At 42.4% G+C, this 22,715-nt stretch overlaps 1 protein-coding gene across 3 annotated transcripts in view; it reads left to right on the forward strand.

The window, feature by feature from the left end:
* Nucleotides 1-22,715, forward strand: part of PRRG1 (proline rich and Gla domain 1) — a 51,093-nt gene that overhangs the window by 11,810 nt on the left and 16,568 nt on the right. For 2 of the 3 annotated variants that reach the window (XM_074968680.1, XM_074968688.1), the window contains exons 2-3: nt 7,238-7,358; nt 14,614-14,665. In XM_074968680.1, the coding sequence (XP_074824781.1) occupies nt 14,656-14,665 (10 nt within the window). In that variant the 5' untranslated portion in view covers nt 7,238-7,358; nt 14,614-14,655. The remainder of the gene's footprint in view (nt 1-7,237; nt 7,359-14,613; nt 14,666-22,715) is intronic. The other variant, XM_074968698.1, reaches the window with a different exon arrangement.

Genomic DNA, 22,715 nt, shown 5'->3' on the forward strand with positions numbered 1-22,715 from the left:
GGAAAGACCGCGTGTCTATTACCATCAGCTCCCCGATCCGCAATGGTTGGGCCCAGTGCCTTTAATCACTTGGGGTCCGGGATATGCTGCTGTGTTTCTCCCTGCAGGACCGTTGTGGGCTCCGGCCTGGTGTGTGCGACCGGCACTGAAACAGCATGGCGTGGCACCAGGGCTGTCGAACCCCATACCGGATTTTCAGCTGACCTTGGAGGAGACCGCGGTGCCTCCCTGGTCGACAACGGCGGGACGGAAACAGAAGAGGCGTAGCGTCCCAAGCCAGCCCGTGACATGGGGAGCAGTAAAAGCATTGGTCGCCGCGGCTCAACGAAGACTGGCAGCAAACCAACAGCCAGAGACTCTTGAGACTTTGTTTGTGGCAATTCTCGCCCAAATTACTGCTAATTCTGTACTGATTGTATGCCTTTTGTGCCTGCTATTTCCTGGAGGGGTTGATTCGGGAGCGCTTTCTCCGTTACAGGCCCGAATGACATATAACCTATGGGAAAGATTGGCTTCAATAGCAAATGTTACCCACTTTTGTTTATCTGATTCTGTAGCAGCCGGAGAACTGTTAGGTACATGCCTTATTTCAGTATGTCATCACCCTGAGGAAATTGGGAATGAGATGATGCTCGCCGCTTACTCGAACCTCTCTTCCCAGTACTCTAGCATGGCTAATCGGGGCCAGGCCAATCACACTTTACCTTTTTAAGCTTATTTTTTGCTGCTGCTGTGTACAATGTATTCCTTTTTGTTAAGGCTTTGTCGAGACCCGCCCTGGCAGGCTCCACGAGTTATGACCTTGCCTGTCCGGGAGTTAATTGGCTTGCAAATGCAAATTGATGGCTACCATGAGATGGCCGAGCACAAATAAACAAAAAAGGAGGGGATGTAGGATTCATAAAGGTTTATGTGCTTGGCAACATTCAGGGCACACCCGGAGTGTTGTGTAGGAGTAGTGCACACACTGCTCCATCCAAGGGCATCAACCTTGGAATCTCGCCAAGATGATATGTATCGTGGGAAGCCTCTCAGGACTGGGCTCAAGGCCCGAGAGCAAGGAATGCGGTAGACAGAAATTGGTAAATAAGAATGTTAAACAAAGCCAGTGTATTCCTTTTATCTGTTGGAGAATGTAATGCGCGGGGGGAGAGAGAGAGAATAAAGGGGAAGGTGAAAAGCTGACAGGAGAAGCCTGTTAGTAGAGACCAGCCTGCTTGCTTGCTAAAAGCTGTATTCTGTCTCATCATTGAACCGCCACAAACGAAAGTGCTTCACCAACAGGTTCTGAACTACCAGGATCCTGCTCCCACAATCAAGATAAACAAAGGGACCCTGGCGAACGTTGAGCGCTTCCCCTGCCTCGGTAGCTATCTGTCATAGAAAGCTGACATTGAGAAGGACATTCAGCACTGCCTCCAATGTGGCAGTACAGCTTTCGGACATTTGAGAAAATGTCTTTGATTATCACATCAAGAGCAAAACCAAACTTCTTGTGTACCAGGCCATTGTCATCCCTGCTCTCCTGTACATACCAAAACCTGGGTCACACACAGTAGGCATCTCAAGGCTCTTGAAAGATATCATCAATGGTGCCTCCACAAGATCTTCCAAGTGAAGGGGGTTAACTGATGCACCAACATCTGCACTATGTACCAAGCCAAAGCTTCCAGCATTGAAGCGATGATCATCAGCCACCAACTCTGTTGGGCTGGTCATGTTCTTTGAATGCCAGACAATTGACTCCCAAAGCAGGTCACGTTCTCACAACTGAGCCATGGCCAACAGATGAAGGGAGGGCAGAAAAAGCACTTCAGAGACACCCTCAAAGCCAACATGTAGTGCAACGTTGACATGAACTTATGAACTAAGCCCTTGACTGATTAAAATGGAGAAGTACCTTGTGGCAAGGATCCCAGCACTTGGAGACCCAACGAAGACCGAGAAATGGAGAAGGAGGTAAGAACATGCCACAGCCCAACTCAACAATCCTGATCCACCCCTTCCACCAGGAAACATCTGCCCTGACTGAGATGAATGGATCCCAAATTGGTCTCATTAGCCACCTGCAGATGCACCAGCAATAGCCAGCTATCATTTCTTGGAAGACAATTCTCCTCAAACTCCGAGCGATCGCTGATGATGGAACTATAGTGGGAGGATTAGTTGAATTATATTATCTAAACGGCATCCACATTGGCACTAGAATACTTCAGTCTGCAGCATAGTCTCTTCAAAACAGTATCCAGCACATGTGTAAATCAATGGAGTGCTTTTGTGTCTGTTAAAATTCTACCTGGAACAAACAATACTTGGCACAGTAAATGTCTCTAGTGTGGACAGGGAAAATATGTATTTTAAAAATACATATGCATGGAAACTCCCACATCACTTAGATCTGGGGGCAAAAATAGCTGTTTAGAAAGCTTCAGATTTTTTTCTCTTCATATGGCTGATCCCTCTTTTTTTGTGTTAGAATTTAAAGCGCTGTGAACATCTGTTGTGACTATTTTTTTGACTAAGTTTTGCATATCCTTTCATTTTTTTAAATTCAGTTTTCAAACATGACAAAACATAAAAGAAAATGTTTTAGGCTTTCTGTACTTATTATATGATGAGCAAACGAAATGCCCTTGTCTAACTTTTACATGCCTGCTATTCCATGCACTTAAATATTTACAGTTGCTAATTTCAGTGGACTGGAAAAATCCCGTAAGTACTTTGCTTAGTAATCTTATCCTATGTGCTTTGTTTCTGGGAGAAAATAGGCAAGGCAGGAAAATAGGCAAGTCTAAACTTGCTGACAATGCAGAACACTTAAGACAGTATTCATTTTCAAATTTCTCTTGTTCAGTGTGGTACTTAAAACAAGAGAAATTTCTTTCCTACCCTTTCCTGGGTAATTTCCCTAAACTGAACAAGCTGTAAGTCATTCTGTGTGTACCAAGGAAACACTAAATATACTCAAAGAGAAGGAGGACTTGTGGCACCTTAGAGACTAACAAATTTATTTGAGCATAAGCTTTCATGTAATTCTGATTGAGATCAAATCATCTTTTTTTCTTGTTCCTAAATAGAGTAGTTTCTTCATAAAGGTTCTTTTTCACATCGTTACCACAAACACATTCTGCATATTTATAATTTTCATGAAAAGTCATACTGGCAAGTGAGAGATTATCCAGGATGTTTCCAGCCACAGTGTAGCTGATACCTAGCTTGACATGAGTAAGGGCTTGGCTATACTTGCAGATGGAGACCGCAGCAGGGAAAACGCCATCGTGTGTTTACACTTTCAGCTGCAAGCGCACTGTGGCCACATTAGCAGCTCTTGCAACGCCACAGAGAGCAGTGCATTGTGGTAGCTATCCCAGTGTGCAAGTGGCTGCGGCATGCTTTTTAAATGGTGTGTGTCGGGGGGGGGAGTGGAGAGCGTTGTGTGTATGTGCGGGGAGAGACTGTGTTTTGGGGGCAGAGTGTATCAGCATGTTGTCTTGTAAATTCAGACAGCAGCAGACCTCTCCCTGCCCCCCTCCCCCCCACACACACACTGCAACAGGAGCATTCCACAGTAATGGTTTGCTTTGTCCCGGAGCAGATAAGCATGCCGGGTGTCAGTCACGGAGCTTTGAAAGGGGATCTCCGCATGCCTGCAGCCGAGTTCAAAACAATGACAAGAGTGGCTTGACTTTAGGGGATTATGGGATGTATCCAGAGGCCAATCACAGTGCAGTAATGCAACATGTCGTCCACACTGACACCCTGGCGTTTCAGCCGGGGCGCAGCAAGCTTTATGCTTCTCATGGAGGTGGATTACCAGGGGCACTCCAGCTGCAGATTCCGGGTGCTCTAAGTGCCTTGCCAGTGTGGACACCTCAGGAGTTAGAGTGCCCGGGGCTGATTTAATGCGCTCTAACTTGCAAGTATAGCCAAGCCCTAATTAATGCATGGAGGAAGACCTTATTTCTTGGAAGATAATATTAGGGAGGTAAATGAATTATCAGGCTGAAAACAGAAAGTTTGTGCTAAATGAGATCAGCAAATAGGTTAGCAGGCTAAGAAGACAGAATGTCTGAGCCAGCCGAGATAAGAACACCCAGGCAACTGTCTGTTATGAACTAGGAAACGAGGGACAAAATCTAGGGTTGTAGAGATGAGGTAAAGAGGAAGTCGAAACATGGGCAGCGCATGGATGGAGCATGCGGTACGGGGATTGGTTCTTGCTAAGAAACCAAGCCAAAGCTGCTACAGTGTCATAATTCAAAAAAAAAAAAAAAAAAAAAACACAATCCTAATAAACTACTTTAGATTAGCTTTAAAAGATCTGAGTCAGTAAAATATTTTACACCCATTGGAGTCGCTTGATAAACTTAACACTACAGTTAAATTAATTTACAAAAGCCATTAAACTTGGAAGTCTGGCTCAAGCACATGTGGAAGAGAACCTATTTGTAGCTGATACTACAAACCACCATCTGGAGCGAAACAAAGCTGATTTATCTTTCTAAAAAAAAATTGTCTTGTCAAACACTGGGGTAGTATTGGTAGCGATGGGAGAACTGGGGAAGGGGCTATATGATTTAAAAGTTTGAGTCGACATTATAGAATGGGTTTACATTATAGAAAAGCACCTTTAAAGGTGGTGGCATATAAATGAGTCTGGGGTTTTTAAATGAGACTGGAACATTGTGGAATATAATCAAGTCTGGGGTTTTTCTAAGTCAAAACAATTGTACTTTAGTAGGCCCAGAATGTATGGTGGGCATGCATGCAGATAGAACCCAGCTGTTTTGATGGCGAAAAATACATAACACCCCAGCCCAAAGTAAGTATCTCTACCCTAGAATCATTTGAAAAAGGTGCTCTACAGAAACCGTACAGAAGAGAGGCTATGGCAACCATAATGGGTGGCACAGGAGTTGGGGTGTCCCTGTGGAATTCTGAAGACACGAGGAATTAAACCTTAAAATTAACTTGGTAACTGATGAATTTGGTTTAGCCATTTTAAAAAAAAGGAGGAGAGATTAGTTCTTTAACCTTGCGGCAGGAACTGTTGTTTGTTAGTAATATGAGCAAACTCCACTGTGCAAACTTTGAAATGAATTCGTATATTTGTAAATACTGTAATTAATTGAATAATAGCCTTTCTCAGGCAATTGCGCGCAGCATATATGGTATCAAACTTCTTATGCATCTAATGCAGGGAATAGAAAAGAGAAAGGAGGAGGAGTGATCAATGTTGTTAAAACAGCACAGTTATCTAGACCACACCAGTGGAAAAAGGAATGGATAATATTGGGGAAGAAAATTTGCAAAGCTACAAGATCCTGGACTCTGGGCATCACACAAAATTAATAAATCTATGGTTCTGATTGCTATTCTGAAATGGAGAGGGAACTACTAAAGAACTGATAATGTGAACAGTATGGTACAATAGTGAATGGGACCTACAAACAGCATTATCCCATTGTGAAGATAGCTACACAAGGACAAGGTGAAATAAACACAGCCTGCTGTAAACGAATTGAGCACAGATGGTTCTGAGACCATTTGGCACAGATGAACCTGACCACAAGTGGTGGAGGTTGGACCAGTCTAGTCATTAGAGAGAGAAGGAGGTGGTACGGCTCGGGGACACAGTATGTTCTCTGGGATACCACAACTGTTTGGTGGGGACAACATCATGCTAGGGGAGCCTGGATGGATTTTGACTGAACCTCCCCTCTCTGGCTCAGATTGGGAGAATGCAACAGTCCACGACAGCCAACGCCAAACGGGAATCACTGGTGAACTATCTCTTTGCACACATACCTCCCTGGTCCATTAACACTCCTTTTTTGGTACAAAGGAAAATAGAGCAATGGGCATCAATGGCTTTAATAGCAGAGGAACAAGCAATTTGAGATAATAGTGTACAGGCAGTGGAAACACCCTGGTGGGCTGTGCCAAAGGAGGTGAGCTTGCACCTCCTGGTTTGTACTTGGAGCCTACTTTTAATGGTGGTTCAAATGATTAAAACCATTGTGGTTTTGGGAATATGCTGCTGGGTAATAAACTTAACAAAAAAGAGCACAAAAACAGGAATATAATGCAAATGAAATGAATGCTAATATAAAAAGACAGAATTGGGGGGAAAGTAGCTGAGTCCTGGCATGACATGATTAATTAACACTTGGAGGGAGGCTTTATTTCTTGGATGATAGAGTTAGGGAGTTAAATTATCAGGCTGAAAACAGAAAGTTTGTGCTAAATGAGATAAGCAAATAGGTCAATAGGCTAAGGAGAAAAAATGTATCACCCAACTAAGATAAGAGGAAGAACACCCAGGGAACTATTTGAACTAGATAACAAGGGACAAAATAAACTAGGAATGTAGAGATGAGGTAAAGAGGAAGTCAAAACCTGCACAGTGCGTGGACGGAGCATGTGGTACAGGGATTGGTTCCTGCTAAGAAATCAAGCCAGTCCTAAAATATATGATGCGATGCTTAGTAAATGCAATGAGATATATAATGTATATAGAGGGAGAAGTTTGTGTAACTTTGGAGCTGTGGTGTATCCTGCATTCACCACTCCGCGTCTGAGTCTGATCAACTCAGTGTAGCATGCCAAATAAAGATAACTGAGTGACGAAGGCTGGAGTTGAGCTGAGTTCTTGGGAAGCCGAGTGAAAAGAGGTCTTGGAGGGAATCCTAACACACAGACATACCTGTTCTGAACTCTAAAACATAACTACATAAATATCTGCATTGGTAATTTATGGAGCGAGAATGCACTATTGAGGGAATGTGATAAAATCTATATTTGAATAGTTGAAAAACAAAAAAAAAATTAGTTACTATACCTATTATGTGATTAAAATCTATGTGCAAGTAATATAGATCATTTTGTACCTTGGATAATCTTTTGCCCTTCAAATAGTCAGATCTCGGTTTCCTAACAATGAAATGAAAGTTGTACATTTATCCTTAATCCAAATGACTTAATGGCTAATATCAGATACAGACTGGCATATTTGGAGACTGAAAGCTTGTATACAGATGCCTTCACCTAAACTGGAAAATCCCTAAGTGGCTTTGTTTTTTATGTTGGGACTGGGAAGGAGAGAGAACATGAAAAGAGCTACAAGAGGGAAAGAACAATGCAGAAATAATGATATTCTTTATACTGTGTGTAGCTTTTTTAACTTTAAGATAGGACAGGTCTTGGGTCTTGATCCTATGATTTCTTGTGTGGACAGACTTCTTCCCTTGCAGTGGAATTGCTTTTTGTGGACTGTGCTCAAGTGCTGTCGTCCACCTAGACAGAAGAAACTGCAGGATCAGAGCCTTGGACTGTACGCTAGGAAAAATCATCCAGTGGTAAGTAGGGAGACTTGCAGGATATAGTGCCCTTTCTGTTGATTGGATGCGAGATAGAAAGTATATTGATACACAACAGAGCCCTCAAACTCTCATCTTAAGGTATTTATCTGTCGTAGATTCAGATTCTGTAGAATGCAAGGCTTCTTTCTTATGGTTTTGAAGGTAACCTACCTAATAAGCAATGATGTAATGTTGTCTTAGACTGAAAAGAGCTCTGAGTGGGTAACAATATCCATTATCTCAGTATAGCATTAACTTCAAACAGTGTTCTTCTTCAAATGGCAGATGTGTGTTCCAGGTTAGTGAACACCCCGAGTGGGCGTGTATTCTAAGTCAGGTGTGTTTGGACCTAGCACACTAGAGCTAGAGACTTAATTTTCCTGCAGCGGTACCTATCAGGATGGCGCACGTACCCGCAGACTCCCTGTGGCCTCTCCCAAGACTATATAGAGTGGTGCCATGCTGATCCTGCCCTCGTTTCCTTCTTCCTGCTAGTTGCCTGAGTTGGAGCTCTCCATCCAGGCTTTTCTCCTCTTGGTTTTTTTTCCTGTGCATCGCAGTTAATTATTGAGACTCTATTAGTATAAATAGCCGTTAGAACTTATAGTTTAGTGTGGTGGTTTTGTCAGTTTAGGTAGTTCTGTAGTTAGTGTCTGGTACCGAGCACACGTTACGCAGTGTTCCCCTGGTTTCAAACACTGCCCTCTATATGAGATCTGTCTTCAGTAGTGACCCCCCACATGTGCTGCTTATTGTGTCTTGGTAAAAGACATATTAAATAAAAGTGTAGTGTCCCTTTAAATATAAATATGCCTGAAGCAGCATAGTGGATCAGTCTGAGGCCTACTTCACACTGGGACCTTCTTTGGACTACTCGGTCTGTCACCCACAGGCATCCTCTACCTGTATGGGAGTTTCGGACAGACCCCCTAGACTCTGATCCTTCCTCAAGAAGGGAAAGGTTTCATTCATCATCTCCTGGGAGCCCTTGAAAGAGGAAGCACAAAACAGATCAGGGCCATCTGAAACTGAAGAGAGAGCCATCCTCCTCTTTGTTGAGGACAGGATCTCAGTGTTGTCAAGACCTAAGTACTCAGGGTAGAGCCAAGCTGTCAAACCATGTCTCCCCAGTACAGAGACAGAAGGATTCTGTTACCATACTACTGACTCCAGAACTGCCTGTGGGATGGCTGTCTAGCCTGGTAGCTGTGCCTGCTGCTGTGATGGTGCCACTTTTGGTACCAACAATCCCACCAGCATGTGTGGCAGCAACAGACTTGCTCTGTCTGTACCAGACTCTCCAATGGCACAAGATAGGTATAGCATTGGTACCTCCTGTGTTTCTGGGCCCCCGGACCTCTTCTGCTTTGGGACAGAGATCACTAGTGCTGACAGCTTCAGTACTGATGAAAAACCAGCTGCCATCTTCAGTATATATGCCTGCTGGCCTAGCACTGGTACCCCACTCAGTCCTTTGACCTCTGTACTGAGGGGTTCATTGAGTGGGGACCTACTAGGTCTTATTCATTGGCACTGATAGTGGACCTTTTCTCAGTACCAAATACTTCTATCAGGACTTCAACCTCTTGGGACGCATTTATGGTATCGACTGTGGTTCTGATGCTTGTACTGACCTTGCCCTGGTTTCACTGGATTGGACACCATCAATGCCCACTGGTTATTGAGAGGCTTCCTTCTACTCCAATTCTGAGTCCTGCAACTCATCTCTGTCACCGCATTGAAAGATTGCACAAGCCATCCAAATGTGCAATTGAAGGACAACATTGGTACTGAAAGCGGAGCTGCTCTTATGGCAAGGATAGGTCATCCTGGCTGATTCTGTCTTGGCTTGCTACACATACTATACTCTTACAGTGGCTTCTGTGGGGTGTTCCTTGCTCCCACAGATCTAGCTCTCTGCCCCAGTTGAAGGGAAGATTGCCACTTTTTGTAAGGTGGAACAACCTTCAGAAAGACCTCTGCAGATTTAGGATGCTGCTTGTCTTCCTGAACCACCTCTGTTGGATGAGCCCTTGCTGGCAGATTAACTTTTCCCTCAGGGGATACCATCAGTTCCAGGAATTCTGTCCTTGTCCTCTTTGGATGACTCAGTGAGCTCAGGTTCAGGTGGGTCTCCACACCCAGAGGATTTTAAATCCTACCAAGACCTACTTAGGAGACAACTACAGCTTTGGGTATCCAAGCTGAGTTGGTATGGGAAAATATCTACAAGTTATTTGACATCCTTCGGCCAACGACTCCAGGAAGGGTAAACTACCTGAGTAATTGTATTTTGGTGTACACCAAAATACCCGTCCCCCATAGCTAAACATATGGACTAGCCATACCATGTTCCATCTCAGGGATCTGAGTGTTTTTTCTTCTCACCCAGTGTCAAACTTCCTAATCGTTGTGGCCACTAATGAGACCACAGGAAGGAAGATTTAAGTTGACTCCAAGGGAAAAAGAACCTAAAAGACTGGACTCTTTAGGAAGAAAGATTTATTCTACTGCCTCACTCCAGATGAGAATAGTGAACTAACAAGCTCTGTTAGCAGAACATGATTTTTCTCAAGTGGGAGGTAATATCTAGATCGCTAAATGACACAAAAGAGGAGTTCCTGGCTTTCCTAGCAGAAGGTTGGCTGGTTGCAAAAACCTCACTCCAATCCACTCTTGACATTGCAGATGCTTGCTCCAGGGCAATGGCCTCTGCAGTTATGAGATGGGCATCCTGGTCATGTATTTCCAGTTTAACGCCAGATATTCAACCATCTATTGAAGACCTATCTTTTGATGGTCAGTCTTTTGTTTTCAGTTAAGGCCGATGAGATGTTGCACTCCTTTAAAGATTAATTTGCTACCCTCCTTTCACTGGGAGTCTGTCCAGCCACCAAGCAATGCGACTAAGTCTCTACTGCAATAGTCAACAAAGAGACAGCTCTTCTATCCTCCGAGGCAACATGACATCTCAACAAGGAGATATAAGCCTCAGAAGAGGAGGTCATCTAACTCCAGTTTTAACAAATCATCTCACCCTCCCCCTGCTGTAGGGAAACACACCTTTTGACTTCTTCTTTGAGGACAGTGATACGATCAGCGGTGGTCTTTCTGTCCCTTTTTCCCCTTTGGGGACAGAGTCACATCCCTCAGAAGTTGGGAGGCAACAACCTCAGAAGTGGGTCCTAAGTACAGTGGGTCTGGTATATTAATTCCAGTTCTTCTCCATTCTTCCTGCCCACCATCTTTCCCTAGCCCCTTTCAGGGACCCATCTCTTGAGTCTAACTGTAATGCTTCCTGGGGGAACTCAGGATTCTGAGATACCTCGCTGCCACCTGCCCTTCACCTGCAGGACAAGCACTTCACTCAAGGGAACTTCCCTCATTCTAGAGCCTAGACTTAATTAACTAGATACTTTCATGTCCTAGAGTAATAGTCACCAAAGTCCTTGCAGTGTTTTACAGCCCGGCTTGACAGTAATCTCCCTTCACGAGACTGACACTGTGTCAGCTTGTCTCCTCGGTGAGGGAGGAGTGTATTTCCTCCTGTGTGTTTCCTTGTACCCCCAGATATTCCCTCACAATCCTTTGTCTTTAGTCATAGACAGGATGTTCTGTGCTGTTGTTTTTATTCTGTGAATTTCCTCTCTCAGACTTTGCAAGTGTGTGTGTGTGTGGGGGGGGGGCGCTAACTACGCAAATAGGCCTACAATGTGAGTCCACACATGACTCGATAGTGTCTATTACGTCCTGCCTGAAAGGAACATGTGCAAGGCATATCACTTCCTAGTGGACCTGCCTTAAATCCAAGACCCTGAGAACATAATTTTCAGTATAGATACATAACATCTTAAATATTATATGTACATATATTTCACAGTGATTATGACTACCAGTGGGTTAGAGACCTAAAATGTCACTCTTTGAATTATTCTGCATATATCTGACCCAGGGGATCTCTGTAAAACCCTATGCAGCCCTTGTGCCCTCTGCCGGTTAGCAGTAAGAGGTCAAAGTACTACTTCAAGAAGTTTGGACTCTGCTTTCCCTGAGGACTGTAGAGGAAATTCCCCTGCAGTTTCAAGGGCAGGTTTTTTTCTACTCCTGCTATTTTCTGATCCTCTAGTCTTAGAGGACTGATGCCCCTATTGGATCTTCGGGCTCTCAACAAGTTCAGCAAACAAGATTCCACATTGATTCTTCTGTCCCTAGATTGCAACTGTTGGTATGCTGCCCTCGATCTTTGAGATGCATACTTTCACATGGCAGTGTTAAGTCACAGGAGATTTCTCAGATTTGTGATCGGAAGCTGCCATTATCAGAATATGGTACTTCCCCTGGCCTGTGATCAGTGCCTCATCCATGTCTTCCCTTAATTTGATTGGCTGGTTCAGGAGTCTTCCCAGGACAAGGTTCGTTGCCATGTCAGGTTCATCATCTGCTGTTCAGTCATCTGGGACTCATTTTGAACAGGAAAATGTCAACACTCTCTTTCTTAGAGACTTGAGTTCACTGGGCTCTATTTGATTCTGAGTCTGACTACTGTTCCCCAATAGTAATTTCAAATGATTTACAATTTATGCACGTTCCTCAGGTTTCATCCCTCTGGCATTTCTTGGACTTAAGTTGGTAGGTCACGTGGCTTCTTGTACTTATGTAACAGAGTATACATGGCCATCTCCTCTAGAGAGAACAGGAGTTGAATCTTCATATCAATGTCCTTGGGTTGTGGGCAGTTCGCACAGCTTGCCCCGATCCTTTCTCTCTCACATCAAGGGCTTGCCGGTCCAAATGTTGACGACTAATGCTATATCTGATCAGATTTGCCAAGTGGTAATGAGCTTTTGGGAATTTTGCATCACAGAGGACGTCACTCCTATCGCTGCACACTTACCTGGTGTACAGAATCAGCTAGCTGACTTCTTCTGGAGGGGATTCTCCAACAACCACGGGTGGTCTCTCAAAACCAGCCTCCTGAGGTGTATTATTCGGGTGAGTGGCATTCCTGAAGTCAATTTGTATTTTTACAAAAGACAGCAAGAAGCATCACCAATTTTATTCTCAAGTGGACCACAGTCTGGGCTCGTTCACTGTTGCCTTCAAGTTGGAGTGGGGACTGGGGTGAATATATGAGTTTCCCCAATCCCTCTGGTTCCACAGGTCATTCACAGACAAACTAGGCCACATTAGGTTAATCCTAACAGCCCTGGCCTGGCCAAGACAGTACTGGGTGGTTGGTGGTTTTTTTTTTTTTTTTGGACCTTCACAATCTTTCAGTTTAACCATCTCATACTCTGCTTCTCTTTCAAGACCTACTGTCACAGAAGAAGGTTGAATACTACATCCAGACCCAAATAGCCTCTATGCTATGGCCTGGCTTGTGAGGGTATGTCTACACAGCAAAGAAACACCCGCGGCTGGCCCATGCCAGCCGACTCTGGCTTTCGGGGCTCATGCTGCGAGGCTCTTTCATTGCTGTGTAGACTTCCGGGCTCAAGCCCAGCCTCTGAGACCCTCCCACCTGCATCCGGGACGGATGTGAATGTTGGCAAATTGGTATTGTGTTCATTATTTAAATAGACTCAGAAACCTACACTGTACATTACTGCTTGTGAGTCATGGAATACACATCTAGAACCACCCAAAGAAGAAAACATGGTTACTTATCTGTTCTGTAAATATTAATCTTTGAGATGTGGGTGCAGATGTGTATTCTGTGACCCATTCTCCGATCCCCCTCTACTGGAACATTGGGCCATCTCCTCCGGTGTGAAGGAACTGAGGGGAGGTCATGTACAGCTCTATTTAGCCTCGGAGGTGGCCACGCGGGTGTGTAGGCCATGTATGCTGCCCCAACAGGTATTGCTGGGGAGGGAAAAGTCTCCGGCTCCAGTGCACTAAGCACAAACACACCTGAGCAAAATACACTTCTATGCAGATGTGTTTACTTCAGTGGAATATGTATCTCTACCCACATCTCGAAGAAAGAGAGTTAAGGAACAGGTAAGTAACTGTTGTATAACACTTATAGGACATTTAAAAAAGATGGTAGTTGATTACATGTGTTAAATGTGTGCAATTTGGTATAAATGGACAGATTGTGATAGGCCTAAAATTACCCTGCATAATTTGTTTTCAAAGTGCTGAATGCAACAGTAATCTGTATTAATTCAAAGTTTAGCTGTTTGTTATTTATGGTCTGTTAGCTGGTGGGCTGATACACCAACCGTAAAAGGTGAAATCCTCGTCTAAGCAACTGCCAGTTCTTTCACTCAAGCTTTTTCTTCATAAACGTGGAAACAAAGATTCAAAATGACACCAAGAAACCCAAAACAGTCTCACTGTCCCTTTGCCCTTGTATCCAGGGCTTCGCAGCCCTCCCTTCACAGCTGAAGCTTTCCCCCAGCTGGCTTCTGTTCCCAGCAGGTGTCTCTCAGGTCTTCTGCCTGACAAGTGCAGAGAGCCCTTTCCCGGTCCTTCCCTGACCCTGGGTCTGTCCTGTCTGCTTCTCTGCCTGGGAGGTACGACACATTACATGCAAGTTTGGTAGATCACATGCCTACTCCTACTCATGTGCCCTACACAACTACATCTCTCATTTTAAAGGGCCTAAGGACCATAACCGGCACATTAGGTTGCTTACATCTGCTCCAAGGTCCAATGTCTGTTACATGTCTTATTCTACTCTTGATTTTTGTTTGTCTACAATTTGTCATCTTTGGAAGATCCTCACTGGATCAGGCATTGTATATTCCCCTAACTTTGTAGCCCCTATCCATGGGCCAGAAATAATAATTTAATTCACCATGCTGAATGTAACATACTGAATATACGGTATAAATAAGTTCATCAGAGAGCATAACAAATGCCAAGTTAAGCTACATAGAGAATGGTTATGCAGAATAGATGGAATTCATAAGCAGATTCTATTTTATGTCAATATCTTTGAGTAGTAATAAAACTGCTTCTTAATATGTTTTGGTTTTTTTTTTAAAGTTTTTTCACAAGGCATTCACCATTTAACAAGAATTGTGTAATAGTGGGATAGTTTCTTCTTGAAATACTAAAAGTAGGCTTTATTTGGTGACACTAAAATATCAAAGCAGAGGTTAGACTTGGTTACCAGGCTTTGGATGTTTCCAACTCCGGTAGGAGAGAATGTTTATAGTATTCTTTTCTGCTAGGAAGAGTGTTTCCCAGTTAATCATTCTTTACAAAATTGACAGCAGTTTTTCCTCCCTTTTTGTTACAGACTCTCTCCATTTGCCAGTTCCCTGCCTGGGCAGTGATAAACATGGGCAGTGGTAAGTCTTTGTTTAAGCAATGCTGAGTATGCATATTTCTATAGTTATTCCATTTAAAGGAGGACTTTTCCACACTCCAAAACAAAAAAGTACAGAAACCTAGACTTCAGCTAGCAGCTTTTTTGGAACGTTGATTTTTGTCTTAATAAAATTTGTTCTTGTTCAAAGGAAGCTTCCCTTCTGCTTGGTCCTGAAGAGAAATAATAAACATATTCTATTTCTGCCAGAGACTCATCCTGACAGATAGAGGAACTGGTCACAGAACTAAAAATTTGTGGTAGCTGAGGTATAGTGATCTTGACTTGATCACATTTAAAAAGTGCAAATGGAATAAAGTCCACACCTGGTGCTTTAAAAGGCCCAGTTTCACAAAAACAATTATGAGCCAAATCAGCCGGGAGGAAGAATTAAACAGGAAAAAAAGGAATAATAGGGAATAGTTTAAGAACACTTTACTTGATGCCCAAAAAATCACAATCGAAGGAAGGCTATACTGGTTAATAAGCCAGATAAAAGATAAACAACTATATATAAGAAATGGAAGAAAGGGAAAGTGAATAGTAATGAATATAAATCAGAAGCTAGGATTTGTAGAAAATTGATAAAAGAAGCAAAGGGAAACCAGGAGAAATCTGTGGCCAGAACAGTTAAGACAATAAGCAGGGGTGTGTTTTTTTTTTTTTTTTTTTTTTTTAAAGAATATTAGGATCCAAAAAAATCCCAACAACGGATTTAGTCTATTGCTAGATGGGAAATCATACAATTATCAACAGTAATTCAGAAAACGCAGAAGTGTTCAATAAATATTTTGGTCCTGTATTTGGGGGGAAAACAGATGTAGTCATTGCAGTATGACACTCTGTGTTCCAGTATTATCTCAGAAGAATGTTAAACAGCAGCTGCTAAGTTCGACATTTTAAAATCAGTAGGTCCAGATAACTTGCATCCAAGAGTTTTTTAAAGTGCTCGCTTGGAACTTGCTGGACTGTTAATTTTGGTTTTCAATAAGTCATGGAATACCAGGGAAGTTCCGGAAGACTGGAAAAAAGCTAATGTGCCAGTATTTAAAAAGGGTGACTAGGAAGACCCGGATAGTTATAGGCCTGTCAGTCTGACATTGAGTCTGGGCAGGATAATGGAGTGGCTCATATGGGACCCAAGACGGTAATATAATTAATGCCAGTCACCATGGGTTTGTGGAAAATAGATAATGTCAAACCAGCTTGAGATCTTTTTTTATGAGATTACAAATTTGGTGGATAAAGGTAATAGTTTTGATGTCATATTATACTTCTGTAAGACGTTTGACTTGACTTTTTTAAAAAAAAACAAAAACAAACCTCGATACAAAATTAGCATGACACATAACTGTAAATATGGAGTCTTAATCGAGCGGATGTGTTTCTAGTGGGGCTCTGCAGGGATTGATTCTTGGCCCTACATTATTTATCATTTTTTAAGAATGACTTGGAGGAAAACATAAAATCATCACTGATAAAGTTTGCAGATGACAGAAACGTTGGGGGTGTGGTTGACCTAGATTGGTAATCTGGGTGCAAGCAAACAATAAGCATTTTAATATAGTTAATGTGTATATCTAGAATTAAGGTCATATTTACAGGATTGGGGGGACCTGATCTGGGGAACCAGTGACTCTGATTTAAGGGAAAAAAATGTGGGTGCGGTAGATAATCAGCTGAACGTAAGTTCTCTGTGTGACACTGTGGCCAAAAGGGCTAATACGATCCCCCTGGATGCATAAATGGGGGAATGTCAAGTAAAAATAGAGAGGCTATTTTACCTCTGTACGTGGCACTGGTGCGACTGCTGCAGGAATACCATGTCCAGTTCTGGTGTTCACAATTCAAGGATGTTGATGAATTGGAGAGGGTTCAGACAAGAGCCACAAGAATGATATAAGGAGTAGAAAACATGGCTTATAGCGATGGACTCAAAAAACAGACTGTTTAGCTGAAAAAAGACAAGGTTAAGGGGTGATTTGATTACCTACATGGGGAACAAATATTTGCTAATAGGCTCTTCAACCTATCAGGGGAAGGTGTAACTCGACTCAGTGTCTGGAAATTGTAGCTAGACAAATTCAGCCTGGAAATAAATTGTAAATTTACAACAATGAGGGTAATTGACCATTGGAACAATTTACCAAGGGTTGTAGTGACTTCTCTATCACTGGCAATTTTAAAAACAAAGCTGGATGTTTTTCTGAAAGGTCTGTGCCAGGAGTTACTTTGGAGAAGTTCTATAGCCTGTGCTAGACAGGAAGTCAGACGAGGTGATCGGTGGTCCGGTATAACCTTGCGGTGTACGAATACATGCATCAGAGCAGCAGCCGTGTTAGTCTGTATTCGTAAAAAGAAAAGGAGGACTTGTGGCACCTTGGAGACTAACCAATTTATTTGAGCCTAAGCTTTTGTGAGCTACAGCTCACTTCATCGGATGCATACTGTGGAAAATACAGATGATGTTTGTTTTTATACACACAAATCATGGAAAAAGAGGGTGTTTATCACTACAAAAGGTTTTCTCTCCCCTCACCCCACTCTCCTGCTGGTAGGAGAGAGATCACTTTAGATAAGCTATTACCAACAGGAGAGTGGGTTTGTGGGGGGGGGGGGGGACCTGGATTTGTGCTGGAAATGGCCCACCTTGATTATCATACACATTGTAAGGAGAGTGATCACTTTACATAAGCTATTACCAACAGGAGAGTGGGGTGAGGGGAGAGAACCTTTTGTAGTGATAAACACCCATTTTTTCATGATTTGTGTGTATAAAAACAAACATCTTCTGTATTTTCCACAGTATGTATCTGATGAAGTGAGCTGTAGCTCATTAAAGCTTATGCTCAAATAAATTGGTTAGTCTCTAAGGTGCCACTAGTACTCCTTTTCTTTTTGTGAATACATGTAATAGTTGTTATAAATACTGAATATACAAGTTCAATTTTGGAGGTTTGAAATATGGGCTCCATAGCTAAGATTGCACTGCGACTTCCATTGAAAGCAGGGCTAAATTTCCTCTGTGGCATACTTTAGCTGAGTTTAATTTCAAAACTTGGCATAATAACTCTTCTAGGGACAATCACGTTTTCACTAAACTTTCTTTTTCCTAAAGAAATGAATTTGCAGGAGAAACATCTTATCTTCCCTTTTTGAAATCTTGCCCTGCCTTTTCTCTTCCTTGAATTCATCTAGCTAAACAAGCATATTCCCCCACAAGCTTCAGACATATGTATTCTGGTAAGATCTCAGAACGCAGCCACTTTTTGAAATTTTAAAACTAAACATATAGGGGGTTATTTCCTCTAATTTCCCCTTCTCGTGTTCACAATTCAAGAATGATTTTGATGAATCGGAGTGGGGTTAGACAAAAGTCATGAGAAGGACCTAATTGAGTTTCACCAAGCTTAGCATACTGAATGGCTCAAATCTGTAAACTGCTGCAATTTCAAATTTAAAAATGCAATGCTTTTATTTCTGATTTTTCACAGGCAGTTTTCAGTCTCATTCGTCAGTGGGAGGAAGGGATTGACCTGGTTTTTGGGATATGTGGGGTTCAGCAGGGGTGTGTTCTGGAGAAGGGAAGAAAATAAGTGATTGCTCAGAGAGGAGACGAGGGGGAATTCAGTTCCTCTGTGCTAAGGGACCCTTGTCTTGAAGAATTCCAGTGTTGTTGCTGCTTTGGCTTCTTGAGTGCAGTGAGCTAGAGGGAGAGAAGTGTAGGGGATAGGGTCTGTATTCTGATGAACTTCTTATGGCTAGAGGAGTTTTTTCCCTCAACTCTGAAACCCTCTAGCTCAGGCCCCACTTTGTTCCCCTCCTCCCACACACACAACCCTACATCCTCCTGCTCATTATCCCTGATCATCCCCATGCCTTCACTCAAAACTCCCTCTCTTACAGCTCCACTCCTGTGGCACCCTACTTCCCTATCATAGTCCACATGTAAAACATATGTGTATAAAAGTTTAAAGGCTGGGGGGGGGGGCGTCTCTCTGGGGATATGAATGCAGCTCTCCAGATGACCATAAAAAAACTGCAAAGCGAGAAAAAAATCAGTTACTCTCTCCCCACATCTATATTACTCATCGATTCTGCTTTTGAATCACAGGTTCTGCCTTTCCACCATTCGCAGATGTGGGGATATGTGGGTATTAGGCCTTAAGAAATCTTACAAAGCAGGTATTAAAGAAATGGACTCGTTTTTGTTTATAAACATAGGTTTGTGAGGATCTAGAAAAATTCCATCTGCCTGACAGATTTTTGTTAGTGTCCATTTCAGTGGAGATTATTAGATGTATACAACATTGTAATTTACAACAGGGACTTCCATAATGAGCAGAACCCAGAAACCATACAGTAGTGAAAGTTGATACAATTAAAAGTAAAAAATATGCACTATTTAAAAATGTTCCAACATATGGCAAATAATGAAAACATCTCAAGTCCACTAGGAATTCAGCTGGATGCCTGCTCATTTCTGCCTTTCACTGGGATCAATATTTCCAGTTACTATTTCCTAGCATGCTGTGCAGAGAATGCTACTGCTGTTGACAAGTCTGCACAGACATACAGAGTGGTGAGGAGGTGAAAGTAATGCCATCTGTTTGGGCTGAAATTGGACTGATATAATTTGGGCTATGTGACTCATGGAATGTTGATGCTGGTTATGGTGCAACTTCATTCTTTTAGCATGTGTAGTGACCTTTTAGAGCTTGCTCTATGGTCTTAACGTGCAGGGAAGCTTTCAAATAGGGCATAAAGCAAATCCTGCTTACTGTCCAGGTTTTCATAATGCATAAATGTCACATTTGCCAGTTCCTTGATATTTGTTTCCCAGCCCACTTTCACTTAAGAATATAGGAGTAAAATTCATAATGCCAAATTTATGGCATTACACTAATTTCCATGGCAGTCGAAAAACCACAAATAAAACTGACAAAGTCAGTAGTATTATAGAGTGAGCTCTTATTACAAATATATATATTTAATAATAGCAGTGGGAATTAATAACGGACTTCAAAATGTTTTTGTAGCTCCTTACATGAAACCCCACTAATGTTTTAATAGTAACACTTTTTCAAACAAAATAGATGTATTTATTTAATAACATTTATTCATTTTTGTGGATATTCTGAGTAACACCAGGAATGTAACTTTAATTTTCCCTTGTCCTCTGTCTACAAGTAAAATGCATACAGATACACTGTTTCCTACATTACTACCAACCGTTTCAATTTAATTTAATTTCCCTTTTCCTCTCTATTTGTTCTTGATGAGACCCTGATGCTAGAGAGAGAGTTCTCTGCTTTTTTTTTCTTGGAGGGATAATTCTAACTATTTAGAAAAGCGAGATACTTCTAGATGACTAGTGTTCACAGGCTTCATGGCAAGGATATGGTTGTTTACAAGACTGCAATTACCTGTTGATGCTGGAATAGCAAACAAGTTGCCTTCATACTGCATCTCTCCCAGGACTTCTGGTGGTAGAGATTAGTGCCATATTTTTGTGTAAACCAGAGAACAGCTTATGGTAATTATTTTTGATTGAGTGGTAGCTACAGACTGCCAAATTCAGTTAACTTGATGCCAAAAGAGCAGTGACTGACACTCTCATGTTAAAAATATTTGGTTTTACGCATCCATGCTGTTACAAACATAATTATCTCCCCTTTTTTCATGTTGGAGATCCTGGACTTGCTGGACAGTGATGCTTAGAGTGTACAGTTCTTTATCTTGAGCTCTGCAATAATAATAGTAATGAATTCAGCTGCATTGTCACTTAATCTTTTGTGAGATGTCCCAGATATCTTATCTGAAAACTAGTATGAAATCACAGCTGTATGTTTATATGACAGTGGCCACAGAATACTAATATGGCAAGTTGGTCGCAGAATACAGTGCCATTATCTCTTTGTACAAGCCTTGGGGTGGTGACTGATTCTCGGTTATCACTATCTCAGGAGAAAAATAAACTTTCATCGAGATTGCTTTGACAAGAGAACCTTTTTTTGTGGTGTTTTCTATGTTTATATTGATCTCTAAGTAGGGATTTGAAGTGTGTCACAGAACCATGTGACTTTAATAAACACATGAGTGGCTGTATTGCATCAGACTAGTTCTGCTTCATTCTGTCACACCTGCCATGGTCTGTGACAATATGTGAGCTGGACTGATCATTACATATCTACCATGCCAACAAAGCATCTGGTTTATGCTTCTTAATGGGCTTTTCTACATCACTGAAATACAGGTTCTTGTGATGTGGGAGGGAAGAGAAACCAAAATATTTTAATTAAGCTACATGTTACAAGTAGACACAAATCCAACATTCTTGAATACTGAATTATTTTAATATCTCTGTTCTTGTTGGTGCACTTGAAACAGAAGTGATATATTTTTATGCTACAAGTTAAGTGAAAGTTGCTCATACTGAAATATTAAACCACTACTTAAAACCTAGGCCTAACCAATAGATTAGTATTTCATGGAAAATACCTGCACCCCCAGAGCCTAGCCATGGGGTCCCCCCTTGCCCAGATACTCACACCCTTTCCCCCCAGAGCCCAGCTGCAGGGCCCCTCTGCCCAGATGCCTGCACCCCCTCTCCCCTCCAGAGCCCAGGGATCCAGAGGGAAAAACAACCTGATGCTGGGTCCCAGGCTTGTGTGGTTTCATGTGCACCACTGTCCCTTTTCTCAGGGCATGCAGGGAACTGCAGCTGCCAGGAACCTTCTAGCTCCCTCTCCTTCCCCCGGCAGTGTCTTCTGTGTGCGAGCTGGGCTCTGCTGGGTCCAGCATCCCCTAGTGGCAGCCAGCAGCACTGCAGCCCGTTTCTGTGGGGGGAAAGGAAATTCTGCAGGCATAACATTAATTTCTGCAAAATTCTCCATTGCGCAGTGGTTCAGAATTCCCACAGGAGTAAATGAACGATTTGAGACATCTAGCATGTATGTCAGTAAACAGAATCCGAGAATTCTGTAATTGATACACAGGATTACAGGCACTAAAATGTGTTGTATAATCAACAACCAGAATTTACCTCCTCTTCAGATGTTTGCATAATCACCACTTGCTCAGGCCATCAGCGGGGTTTGTATTGGGAACCTATAACTGTATGAGCATAAGCTTCTACCACTGGATCGAAAATAGTGTCTCCATTAGCAGACAGAAGTAGTGTGCTATTAAACTCTTACGTGGACTAGCCACTTAGAAGATGAGACAGATTCACGCTCATGTAGTGTAGGTTATATTTACTCCACCTGTATTCTGTGAAATTTTTTTTTTAAATGGTTAAATATAACACCACTTCAGGGAGATGAGGGAGGAAGGGAACAGGAATCTGTCCCTTCAAATAAATTGTCTTCATGCTTCATCTCCCTTTTGAGTAGTTACCTTTCCTGTGTCTTGCTTAGCACCCACTCAGCAGCTTCACTTCCAGTCCTTTCTCTCTTCTGTCCTGTCTTCCTTTATAAATAGGGGACAGCTGGCTCCTGTTCCTTCTTTACTGACTTATGTAGCCCCTGATTTCTTTCCCACTCTTTCTCCAACAACACCCCAGCTTTACTAGGGTCTGGATTTCCGTTTTGGAGGAGCAGGCAAGGGATGGCAGATTTGCTCTAGCTGGTGCTGATCCCCTTCAGAGCTGGCAGTGCCCATTTTCTGACCGACCGGATCAAGCTTCCACATCATGGGACTTCAGCCAGGAACTGGGCTACATAAGTGAGAGATAGCGGGGGGTATGGGACACCTATTTTGTCCCTTTCCTTCTCCAAAGTTGAATACGCAAGTTGTTCTTCTACCTAGGAATCTGGATTTGGAAAGTTCCGTTAAAGTTAAATATGTGCTCACTATACTAAGTGTAGTTGACCTATTGGATGGTAATACACACTTTTGGTATAATACATTCCAGACTGAGTTTGTTTACTTAAATATTTGTTTTAGTGATTTCTAGCATTAACTCCTCTCTTCCCAACCCCTAGACTCTTGTTCTATTATGAACCCAAAAACAAGTTGAAAACTAGTTGGTT

This window comes from Natator depressus, chromosome 1 (assembly GCF_965152275.1).
Source record: "Natator depressus isolate rNatDep1 chromosome 1, rNatDep2.hap1, whole genome shotgun sequence".
Classification (NCBI taxonomy): domain Eukaryota; kingdom Metazoa; phylum Chordata; order Testudines; family Cheloniidae; genus Natator; species Natator depressus.